The 12,414-nt window shown below is 47.4% G+C and overlaps 1 protein-coding gene across 4 annotated transcripts in view; it reads left to right on the top strand.

Moving 5' to 3' along the window:
- The window catches only part of CELF2 (CUGBP Elav-like family member 2), a 529,929-nt gene that overhangs the window by 444,349 nt on the left and 73,166 nt on the right, over window positions 1-12,414 (top strand). For 3 of the 4 annotated variants that reach the window (XM_082618267.1, XM_082618268.1, XM_082618269.1), the window contains 2 exons: window positions 3,012-3,060; window positions 10,244-10,378. In XM_082618267.1, the coding sequence (XP_082474393.1) occupies window positions 3,012-3,060; window positions 10,244-10,378 (184 nt within the window). Of the gene's footprint in view, window positions 1-3,011; window positions 3,061-10,243; window positions 10,379-12,414 lie in introns of those variants that run through there. The other variant, XM_082618270.1, reaches the window with a different exon arrangement.

Genomic DNA, 12,414 nt, shown 5'->3' with positions numbered 1-12,414 from the left:
GATTCCCAGGGCCCTCTGCAGCTTTAGAGTCGAATGATTCTGTCCTTACTGCTCCCAGGTTTCCTCCTCCAGACCTCCGTGCGCGTCACAGATGGATCTGAATGCTCACGGCACTCTCTCTGCTGCTTTTCTGATGCTGGTCACCGTCTTTTCTCCTTTATATATGTACCTATCAACGACCATGTTGGGTCAGCATCTTCCCAAGGGCAAGAGTCCTCCATTTCAATTTTGTGTCCTATATATAACGTTGGTACAATTATCTCTTGTCTCCTATCCCTTGAACCTGTGAATCTCATTTGAGTCTTTTCAGCTCATTGACCTGTTACAAGTCTTTCCTATCTGGAAAGGAAAGACCCCATCCCCATCCTCCTCCCCCATCCTCCACCGAGCCTCCTGTCTTCCCCACTTAGAGCTAATCTTCTTGAAATAGTTGTCTGCATTTCTCATATCAACTGTTACCTTTCCTGTTACTCTCCCGCTGCCTACGAGCTGGCATTCTGGCCCCTACCACCCAACAGAAACTGTTTTGATAAACTCCCTTAAAAAAAAAAAATTTTGTATTGCCAAACCCAGAAGGATACTGGGGCGTTTTCATTGTAGCGTCTAAGAGCACTTGCTCTGACCATCACCTTGTTCTTGAAACGCCCTGCGTGGCTCCAGTGGGGCCAGCTGTTCTGCTCCTGCTTCTCTGGATGGCCCTTTGCTCTGTCCCTCTTAGACTCCTCTTCCTGGCTGTTCTCCACAGTTCTGCCCCTGGCTCTTGTCTCTCTTCACTCTGCATTTCCCTCTCTGGACAGTTTCAGCCATGCCTGGGGCTTCCGCCACCTCCCAGAGCTGTCCCAACAGCTCGAAACCCACATTTCCAACTTCACCCCAAACGCAGCGTGTCCTGACCTGTGCCCATCAGTCTCTACACCCCCTCCCCAAACTGCTTTCTCGTGTTTTCCCTGTTTAGGCAGTTGTATACAGGACACAACGTTACATATAGGACACAGAAGTGAAATGAATAGGCAATGATCCCACTACACATTTAGTTGTCCAGGCCTGGGGTTCCGCTGCCCCCTCATCCCTACAACCAGCCAGTTACATCTGAGGTTTAGACCTTCCCTGCTTTACATGGGCTGTTGCAGTAGCCTCTTAACTGTTCTCCCTGCCTCCTGTGTCTCTCTTCTACCATCCATCCTCCATACTGCAGCCAAAAATGACTTTTTCAAGGATGCAGATGGGATCTCGTTGCCTTGCTCCTTAAATGTTCTATGCCTGATCGTTGACTTTTAGAGGAAATTTCAGCTCCTTAGCACGTGGGATCCTCTAAGGCCTGGATGCTGGCTGCCCTGGCAGCCCCTTCTCGTGCCTTCCGCCCTCACACTGTGGGCTCCCTCCAGGAGGACTGAGGGCTTTCTCACCACGGTGTCCTTGTGTGGGGTTGTCCATTCGTTTCAAGGGCCACCCCCTTCCTCTGCTAGCAAGTCCAACCAGCCCTTAGGACTCAAAGCAGATGGGCCCTTTGCCAAACTCCCCCTACCTCCCTCACCAGACAGAATGAAGTATCTGCTCCCCTGGGCTCCCACAGCACCTTTTCTTAAAAGGCCGGTCTACTTACTGACTCCTGAGCATTCCATTCTCATGCTAGTCTCTTCTCTACGAATTGAGCATGTTAATGAGTGGAGTGGGAATACAAGTAGACCCCACAACTCTAGGCCTGTGTTCTGTGCATAAGAGCATCTTGCCTTTGAGAATAAACGAAGCAGCTCTGAATTATTCAGCCTCTTGTCCCCTGATACTGCTCCCTCTTACCTCTTCCTCTTGTGTGTTGAAGACCCTGGCAGGCATTAGGTGCACGTGGTCTCAACCGCCTGATAATCATTTCCCATCATTTCAGTGCCAGAGCCAAGTACCATTCCCCTTTCATTTCAATTAGATAAAGCCCAGAGCTGTGGCTGGCAAGTAAGGGAAGTCCACTGGGGAAATTAAAGGTTCAGAGAGAATAGGGCCCATTATAATAAAAGCATTTGCACAGCCACTGATTCCATCTACCCTGTGGCTGCGACGTTCCTTGGGGTAGGATGAAATATGAAGCAGGAGAACCCACGAAAGTCATTTGAGGAATTTATTTTAATTGGAAATGGTGGCAGCTTTCTGTGCTCTGCAGATCTTCACATCATGCACGGTGATGTGATTGGCATCGTTTAAAGAACCATGGAGCATCTTGTTCTGCCGCGATGCGGGCTCTTGGTTCCCCTTTGTTTCAGGCGCTTTCTCCTCCTACGTATGTACTGAATGTGATCGTAAGCCCCTCACTCCCGCTTTTCCTCCTCCCGGCCTCTCTCCTTCCTTCCATTCTTTCGGTGCCTCTGCATTCCTGTTTCACACTTTGTGTTTAATAAAAATGGGATGATGGCGCCTGGGATGGGATAACTGGTCGACCTTCAGATTACTCAGAGCTCTAAGAAACAGCCATGCAGCAGACATAGAACGGCCAGAAGAAAAACAGATCATCTGTGTTTAAATTTGTAATAATACAAAATAACAATAACTTTTTTTTTCTATGCCCCATTCATTAAGCACATCACATGCATTTTCTCAGGTAGTTCTCACGGCCCTACTATGCAGGGGTCACCTCCATCTCGCAGATGAGGAGACTGAAGCTCAGAGAAGTTAAGACGCTTGCCCAAGGTCACATAGTTGTAATGAATGGCAGAACCAGAATTACCTGTAAGATCCAGGCAGAAACCATACCATGAATGGCAGGACCAGGTTTTGAATTTGAGCCTGACTGCAAAGCCCACGTGTTAAGATACCATGTCACAGCACCCCGGGACTTACAAGTATCCTGTTGCTGAGCATCAAACACATGCTTGCATTTTAAGGTAGTTCATTTTAACTGTGAGAGGTCTCATTATTTACGTGCCCTTATAACAATATCAGTAGTCGTGTTGAATAGCATGGGATTTCTGAGACTGTTGAACAGTTGTTCAATCTGCCTTACTTTCTCACTTTTCTATTTTTAGATGCATCATCCCATTCAGATGAAACCTGCAGATAGTGAAAAATCAAACGGTAGGTGGTGACTGACTGTCTTCCTTTAATGTCTGTTCCTTTAAGTGAAGATGTGAGGTGGGGGGGTGGGAAGAGCTGGCCCCCGTTGCTGTTTCTCTGGGGAAGGCAGAGAGATGTGCTCCAGGAAACCTCCATTGCGGTGGGTACCTCGCCCTCCTGCCTTCTGTGTCTCTGGGGTAAAGACCTGTGAAGATGCTACAAGGAATGGCTTTCTGTGTCCCTGTTTGGGGTTTGCTCTGTGTGGCCACCCTGTGGCTATTGTTTACCTCCTCTGACAGCAGCTTGGGCACCTGATGGGGAGGGGTGACCTTATACTATGCAGAGAAGGTGAGTGAGAAGAGCATCGCCCACCAAGAATGCGGCTGTTTCCCCCCCCCCTTTGGTCCTCTGGCTTTGTGACTGTCTCACTGCACTTTTCTCTAGGTTGTATACATGCATTTGCATCCACATTCATTGAGAATTCCATCAGCTGATTAAATAAGCATATAATCAGTGCAAAAAAAAAAAATATATATATATATATGCATTTGATGAGGTTGGTGAAATAATTGAGACTTGCCTCTCCAACACACCGGAGGGTTGCTAACCCCATTTCTCTCTGAAGTTTTTGCTCCCACTTCTGCAAACCTTCTGTCCCTGTTTTGTTCTTTGGACTGGCTGCATCGCATGTTAAAGGAATCGTCTACCTTCCTAGACCTCAGCCCTCTCCTGCCCCACAAGACTGACATGGTCAGCATGGCCGCCTTCCTCCGGGCAGCTCTGCACCTCATTAATTAGTCATGGAGCAGAAGCCGTACACTTAGAGATCTGCGTTCTCTGCCAGTGTAAATTACGGCGGGGCTCTGCATCTCTCCACGAGGTATTTTCTTTTGCTAATTGTAGTGCATCCCATTTTCCGGCCCCATACACTAGACAGTTTCGAAAGAAATTCCACATCGTACGGTGGTGTCTGTCGGAGAAGAGATGTTGGTGCTTTCCCCACCATCTCCTCATCAGCCACACGCTTCTCTGCAAGTCTAACTCCCTTTTTCCCACAGTACTTTATCACAGACATGGCGTTGACTGTCAGAGGGTCTAAAATCCACCCCTGCTTTGTTGTGGGTCTTGGTCCAGTCACCTCATTCCTTGACTTGACAGTTACTCATCGATTATTTATTGTGTGCCAGGCACGTTGCCAGAGGCTGGGACTGCAGCAGTGAATTTTTAAAAGAAGAAGAAAGGGACACAAAAGACACTGTCCCTTACCTGCTGGAACTCACGTTCATTGTCACTGGTTTCAGTATCTAATAATCACTTAAAGACCAGACTTTAATCTCCTCATTCATAAAATGGGAATAATGCTAATTGCCTCTCATAGATGAGCTTTTTTTTTAAGACTCATAGAAGATGTTTGTGACCGTGCTTTGTAAATGTTAAAACACTTCTATAAGATGCTGGTCAGTGTTCCCTGGCCTTTAGGGACCTTCGCCGAGTGTGTCTGCCCAGGCAGAAGGCCATCTCCCTGTGCCGATTTGCTCCAGAAGTGCGTGTTACAATCTGTTCTCTTCCTCCTCGGAGAGAGGCAGGATGGATCTAGTATTTGTGGGGTGAATTCCATCAGTGAAGGTCATCCTGGCACATCCAGCCACCAGGAGATGCTCTCTGTCCTTTGGCCCCATAATTCTCCAAACCGTGTCAGGACATGGGCCATGGGATCAAAGTCTGCAGGAGGGGGTTCGTCTGAACCCTAGGCCGCAGTGATAAAAATGTGACAAAAGAGGGCTTCCCTGGTGGCGCAGTGATTGAGAGTCCGCCTGCCGATGCAGGGGACACGGGTTCGTGCCCTGGTCTGGGAAGATCCCACATGCCACGGAGCTGCTGGGCCCGTGAGCCATGGCCACTGAGCCTGCGCATCTGGAGCCTGTGCTCCGCAATGGGAGAGGCCACAACAGTGAGAGGCCCACATACTGAAGAAAAAAAAAAAAAAAAAGTAACAAAAGAGAGAACCGAGTTGGAAATGTCTGACTTAAAATACCCAAAGAGTTGAACCGAGAAAGGGTTTCTTCTTCTGCATTTTCTCCTGTGCAGGTGCGAGCCCTGACTGTCCACAGGGTAGCTGCCGGGAGGGCTCAGAATGGTCAGCTGCCCTTGCTGTCCTCTGTCTCCTGTGGACACTGAGGGTAGTGTTTGCTTTGGATCTAAAACCACAGCAACAGAATCAAACTGACGTGGGCACACCCCATGTTGCACGATCTCAAAAGCCAAGCAGGATTGGGCTCTGTTTTACTAAGATGAGCAAATACCTAAAAATGCCATTTTTCAGGAAGCGCCCCAGGGTAGCAGGTGAAATCTATTTTGAGGAGCCCAGACTTGACCCGGACCCTGCACTTATTGGCTGTGACCTTGAGCAAGTTGTTTACTAACCTCACCCAGCCTCCATCTCTCCCGCTGTAAGAGGGGCTCCAGAAGCCTAGTCTGTGCTCTTCCTGTAAGGCCCGCCTTATAGAGTCATCATGTAGTTAACACCCACAGAGCTTAGCGTAACACCTGGCACGTAGCCTGCGTGCAGTCTGCTCCATTGGTGGCGTAGCTCCAGCCGGTTGAGGTAGTTGTTTTGGTGCATCCTGAGAGCAGAGGCCAGCCCTTCCAGCCTTGGGCTCTTCCTGCCAAAGCTTAGATCTGTACACCTGAAGGAAAACCCCCAAACCTTCTTGCTGGGCCGGCTGTCCCTTTGCTGGCAGATCTACCTTCATTTTCTGAATTTCCAGTAAAAAAGAAAAAGTCAAATAGTGTAAATGGACCAAAAGCTGCTTTGAAAGAGCTCTTCTTCACGGAGGCTCAGAGGGACCCCCCCACCTTGCATAGCCATGAGCAGACTTCAGGGTTGTCCTTGGACCTGACTGGAAGAATCAGGAGAAAGGTATCATTTCCCAAAGCCAGGGATAAAAGCTGCAAGCCTTTTCTAATTTCACATGACATTTTTAACAGGTAAGCATAGTTTCTGCAGCTCAGAGAGCACCAAGATTTCTTTGGCTCAGATGCTCGAAATAGCTCCTGTGCTTGTGAAAGAAGTATAACGAGCTCTAATTGCACTTTTTTTTGAGTTTGCTGACATTTATGGATGACACAAAGGACTCATCACAGTGAAACAGTTACTCTCTTCATTATCATTGTGTTCAGATTGCCCGAACTTCGTATTTGCTGAGCAAGACTCATCACAGATTCATTAGTGATGGACAAACGAATTCCGGAAAAGCAATCACTCTTGTAAGCTTTTGTCCACGCAGGGATTCTGACAAAGCCCAGAAACGTTAGTCTGCTGTATCTGCCCGGCACTTTACTCTTTTACTGAACGGGCTTCTGAAATCTCCATGGCTTCCTAGAACCTGCCCTTCCAATGGCTCTGATTTCAGCTGCAGCCTCTAGCACATTTATGTAAACTCCTAGCATCTTCCATTTCTTATGCTTCTACTGTGCCAGGTATCCAAAAAACGGATCCTCCTCTGGGTTGGCAATACAATGTCAGGGGCTTTGAGAAGAACACACTGAGTGTATACCCAGATTTCCACAGCACCCACCTTTTTTTGGTGATTTTTCCCTTACACGTAGTTGAGTGGATGGCACAGGAAGGGCATTGGAGGAGGCGTGGATTATTTCAGGGACCAGCCACACTCACACACACAGTCACTCTTTTATCATTCTCTCTCTTGTCGGAGGGCCTGTTTTCCAGCTTTTAATCTTCTGTCACTGTGCAGAAAAAGCAACCAGCCGTGCGAGATTGAAAGTGAAAGGCAGTTGCTGGGTCTAAAGTCGGTCCAGCAGTGGGTGACAAGGAAGTCGTGGCGGTTGCCTTTGGTTCTGTTTTTGGGGTCTCGGGGGCTGGAGCCAGTGTTCACTGTGAGGTCACACTTCTGACTTGAAGGATTATTTTTGACTCTGTAGGCAGAGTACCAGGTCCCTCCTGCTTTAACCTCCAACCTCACAGCTTGTCAGGGTCCTTAGAGCCTTGAATCCAGAAATGCCATTTAAGACCGCCTCCACCCATCTCTTTCCTCAAGGCCTCTGAAACCCCCAGTGGCTGTGCATCAAGTTCCGAGCTCACAACAGGCAGGATGACCCGACGATGTCATCCTGGGGAGGGCAAGGCCTGTAGAGATAGGAATCCAGGGTGTTCCCTTGCAGTCACTTGCTGATGTACTAGAAGATGAAGAAATCATTTTGAAATTCAAAGTAGAGAGACCCGTGGATTCGGAGGCCGTAATTAAATGCCATATGTTAGCACTAACACATTGAAAAGTTGTTAATTAATTCAGGCCGCCCCGAATCCAGGTGTGACTTTGACAGATTGTACACCGGTGTGTTAGCACAGACTTACAATCAGGGGGGTTTTAAAAAATGAAGTTTCTAGTCCCTGAACTTAAAAAAGTCCCCACTTATATTTAATATTAACCCCTTCTCATTTATACCACGGAAGGGGAGCCGGCAGTGGTCACTGGTATGAATCCACTTTCAGTTCTGCTACTGTTATTGACGGCAGCAACCCTACCTGTGCAGCACGTGGTATATGAAGTATTTCCCCTCATTCATTCATTGGTTATCCTAAAGGAAAACAGACTTTTTCTTTAGGGGACAAACACCTTGTCTTTTCTTTCTTTTTTTTTTTTTTAGTTCCCCTAAAGCACTTAGCAGAATACTGTGAATATGGTAGGTTTATCTAAGCAATTGGCATTCTTGTGGATTGAAAAAACTGGTGAGATACTTAACTGCCCATGAATACTTAGGAAAAGCCCGCCAGGAAATTCTTCAAACATTGATGAAAAAAGTTAAGTGATTTCAAGATAATTAAGTTTATTTAAAATGTTGACAAAGCTGTTTAGCGATCCTTAGAATGGGGATCCTAGGAATAAAAATTTTCACTGGAAGATCAGGAAAACTCACTGAGAGGAAAGCTGGATATTTTTAGTTATTCCCATTTTGCCATTAAAGCAAACAAGGCCCAACTGTTAAAACCACAGAGCTACTTTGGCTTGCAGAAGGTTGCCAACGTCCAGGTTCCTTTATACATGCACACACGTGCCAACACACACACACAGGAAAGGAAGTTAGCACTTTCAATAGCATATGGATGGTGCAGATTTTCTTTTCTTTTCAGCTGATACTTGTTAATGAAAAAAGTGACAGTTATCTTTCATCTCCCTGCCTGAGTTTACCCCTTCATTGTGCCGAGGAAGTCAGGATTTCTTCGTAAATGGTTTCCATTTTTTGTAACTCCGTCTTAGGGAAGAAGTCATACTTGAGCTTCTCAGGGGCTGCGCATTTAGTTGACTATAGCTAGGACTAGGAGCTCTTAGCCCCTCAGCGCCACCCTTGTCCAATATAGTAGTCACATGCAGCTTTTAAATTTTAAATTAGATAAAATTACATCACATGAAATTTTCACTTTCTCGATCACACTAGCCACCTTTGAAGTGCTCAGTGGCCACACATGGCTTTCGCTACTGGGGTGGACGTCACAGACCAAACTTTTCCTCGAGTTCTACTGGACGGAGCTGCTTCAGAGTAAACGAGTCTCTGTTCCATTATAGATCTTCCGTCCCGGCTCCTGGAAGACACAGACCAGGGATTCTGACTTAGGTACCCGAAGCAACTGGCCCTGGCAAGTCTAGAATACACTCTTGCCAGTTAAATGATAATCAGACACTTACTGTCCAGAAAAAGAGTAAGAGAAACAGAAATAAAAGCCAATTAAATAGCAATGACAAGATTATAATACAGATATAAAATGATCCCGTAAGCTAGGACTTTCTGAAGTGCTGGTGTAGGCGGCTATCTTTCTTTCTTTCTTTCTTTCTTTTTTTCCTAATTCTAAGAAATGGATTGAAAGGAAACATGGGAAATAAGCAAGACTTCTCCCTGAGGGCTTCTAGGACGATCTTTTGTTCTCTCTCCTACAAACGGCTCCAAACACTGTCTTGAAATCCATAATAATCGTGCCTTTGAGGCTGAGTGTAGGCCAGTTATCCTGAGCACAAGCATGTCAGTTTAGGGAAACAGACCTCCCAGGTCATCAGAGGTAAACCTTCCCTAGTCTTTACCCGCTGACAGCTTCCAAGGTTAGAATTTGCAGGTTGGGGCCTCCCTGGTGGCGCAGTGGTTGAGAGTCCGCCTGCCGATGCAGGGGATACGGGTTCGTGCCCCGGTCTGGGAGGATCCCATATGCCGCGGAGCGGCTGGGCCCGTGAGCCATGGCCGCTGGGCCTGCGCATCCGGAGCCTGTGCTCCGCAACGGGGGAGGCCACAACAGTGAGAGGCCCGCATACCGCAAAAAAAAAAAAAAAAAAAAAAAAAGAATTTGCAGGTTGTTGCCCTGACGCCCAAAAGGCATTTCTGTTCATCAAGAATCCTACCTCCAAGTGGGCAGAATAGCATTATTTCTTCCTTGTTCTTTTTTTGGTGATGGGTTTCACCCTGAGATTGGGGCCACCCTGACATGATTCTCAAATAACTGCAGCCCCACTCACTTGACTACAGTTGCCTTCAGCTTTAGTTGTAAGGTGCAGACCACATGTGCTGGCCTGGGTAGGGCTCCATAGCCAGTGCTACGGACAGAAGGCCCCTTAACCAGCTCTCTGGAGAAATTCACATCTCTCCTGTCTCCTGTTCTCATCTGGACCAGTGGGGACAAAGCTATATGAAATCAGGGAAGGAGAATGTTTTCTTCCATTGAATCCTTTGTTAAAAGTTTTGTTTATCAGTTTTCCACTATATCTGTTTCTGTTATTTTTCCTCTCCCGATCTTTCTCTTTCGCTGTCACTCAAGTTAAAAGAACAGCTACCCCCCCAAAAAAATCAAATTAAAATCTGTATCCCAAAATATCTCTATGGGACAGTAGCATTTAGCAGTTACTTAGAACTTTAACATTTTAGTAAACATATTACTGTTTCCAAATGGGGGGAAAGGACTTAAAAACAGTGTTTCATGTCCTTTGAAGATGTTTTATTGATAAACAAGCTCCCAGTGTTGGAATAGGAGCCGAGATGCCGAGCAAGGGTGGGGAGAGCCAAGACGGCACGTGTGGAGGAGGAAGGTGGCCTGGGTGTCTGAAGAGTTAGCCTCGGGACCCAGTCGGAGGTGGTGATGACATATTGATTACGAGGAAGAAGGTGAAGTGGCCTTGGCTCATTCATTATTTCTCTCTCCTAGCCGTGGAAGACAGAAAGTTGTTCATAGGAATGGTTTCGAAGAAATGTAATGAGAACGATATCCGGGTGATGTTCTCTCCATTTGGCCAGATAGAAGAATGCCGGATCCTCCGGGGACCCGACGGGCTGAGTCGAGGTGAGTGTGCTCTCTGCAGAGTCTCTGCCCTTAAGTGCTAATTGGAGCTCTGTGTCCCAGTCAAGGTAGACGTAGCTCCCACATGCAGCAAGAGGTCACCCTGGGATACGTCCTGCGTGACGAAGTTATCCAACCCAAACTTTTCACTGTAGCTGGAATGATCACCTTTTATTTCTCAAGTCAGGAAGGTCCTAGTGGCAGCATATTAGCCCAGGTTATCACTGTCAGACGAGAGGCCCACAGGCTGCCCTGCCGTTACACATCCCTTTTCAGTCTCAGATTGAAGGAGCTTTAGGAGGTATGAGGGAGAGATGCGGAGGGCGAGAGAAAATGTTTGCTGCTCGCATCTTAGTCTTCAGGCTTTCTGCTTGTGCCTGGGAGAATGTTGAGCGTGTGGGCCTCTTGACAGAGAAATAAACCAAGAAAAAAGGCCCCTGTCCCCGCATAGTGTAGGTACAGACTCAGGGTAACGTAACCAGGCCTGTCTCAGGGCGTTAGAGTTTTATGGCAAAGAGCAAAGCTCCGGGAGTCCTAAACACAGGGGTCCATTAAGTGACAGAGAAGTGACTTCATCCAGGAGAAGATTGTAGGTTCTTCTTTGTCACCGTGATAAGAGGCAAAGGCTGGGGCTTCGAGCGCGGATGAAAACCAGTGTTTCCGCGAGCAGCCACACAAGGTAGCTGGAGATGACTCTCTTCTGTCCACATTTACCTCCCCCTCTGACGGACCCACACGCCTCCCTCCTTAAACCGCTTATAAGGCTTGTCACCGCAAGCCTTGTTCCCGGCCATCTGACTGGTTTCCTGAGTCAGCCCAGGAGGCCCAGGGGAAGACGCACATGGAAAACACATTTCTCCATTCTCGTAAGAAATCTTTTTGCAACACAGAGAGGATTTCATTCAATTGTAATGGGGTTTCCAGGGCGACTTCCACAGGGCTAATTAGAAATGTCTTTACATTCCCCATCTCTGGTTCTGGGACTGCACTGCCCGCACCCCATGTTGAAAGAAAAGGTTAAGCCTTAAATAGCAAGGCACTAGTTTTCATTCATCTCCCTGGTCTTACGTAAACTCAGCGCCCTGGGAGGAAGAACATTTGTTCTTTTGACTTTTAGACCTAAAGCTTCATGATGTCAACTGCTAGAATCGAAGACACAGGGAACAAAAGTTTTCCACCTCCCTCCACCTCCAAAGCCCTGAAACGGAGGTAATCTCGAGGAAAACTAGGAGGGGGAGGAATGACTCCAAGCTTGTGATCCCTATATTTTCTTCTGAAGGTGGTTTTTAAAAAAAAGAGGAGGAGGAGGCCTGGAAATGACACCTAACACTCACTGAAAGATGGGAGTCTAAAAGCTGAGCAAGACATGATGTTGAGTGGGGTCCCTAAACAGCAGACCCAGTGCCTCAAGCTAATCTGTCACTTACCACGTGTGCCTTTACCAGTGTCACCCAAAATAGTTCCTTGTCCTGGGCACCCTCATCGCCTCTGGTTCCCATCCAGCCTCACAGGCAGAAGGATACCAGGATTTCTATCCTGGGTCCCTCTGTGCCATCCTGGAGATACGCACCAGGAGAGCTTATCATCACATCTGATCCAGGAGAGGTAGATAGGTAGACAGACCAGGAGAGTGAATACCACGGGAAAAAGCAGTGGGGCTGAGGAGGAATTAAGTAGGCAAGAAAGACAAAATATTTTTGCGATCCCTTCTCTGCTGCCAATTTAGTCATAAGCACCACTATTCTCTCCCTGTGACTATTCTCAGTCACAGCTTCCGTGTTATCATTGCACTTTTGCATTTGCCAAGGTGTACAGCATGGAGAAAGAACCGATAGGCATAGGGAAACGTATAGTGCCTTAGAGGTCAGTGACCCTGGGGCCCAGTCCCAGAACTTCTCCTGACATGAACCACGGGCGTGGTCCATTCACTTTCCTATCTGTGCCCTCAGTTTCCACACTTGAAGGTGGCAGCAGGTCTAAATACCTGCCCTGCTTCTCTGATAGGTTGTGATTAGCTACTGCCGTGGTAGGTGTTTTGT

This window comes from Mesoplodon mirus (genome assembly GCF_964341445.2).
Source record: "Mesoplodon mirus genome assembly, chromosome: 4".
Taxonomy (NCBI): Eukaryota; Metazoa; Chordata; class Mammalia; order Artiodactyla; family Ziphiidae; genus Mesoplodon; species Mesoplodon mirus.
The sequence above is the reverse complement of the archived record's forward strand: the minus strand, read 5'-3'. Positions and strand labels throughout refer to the sequence as shown.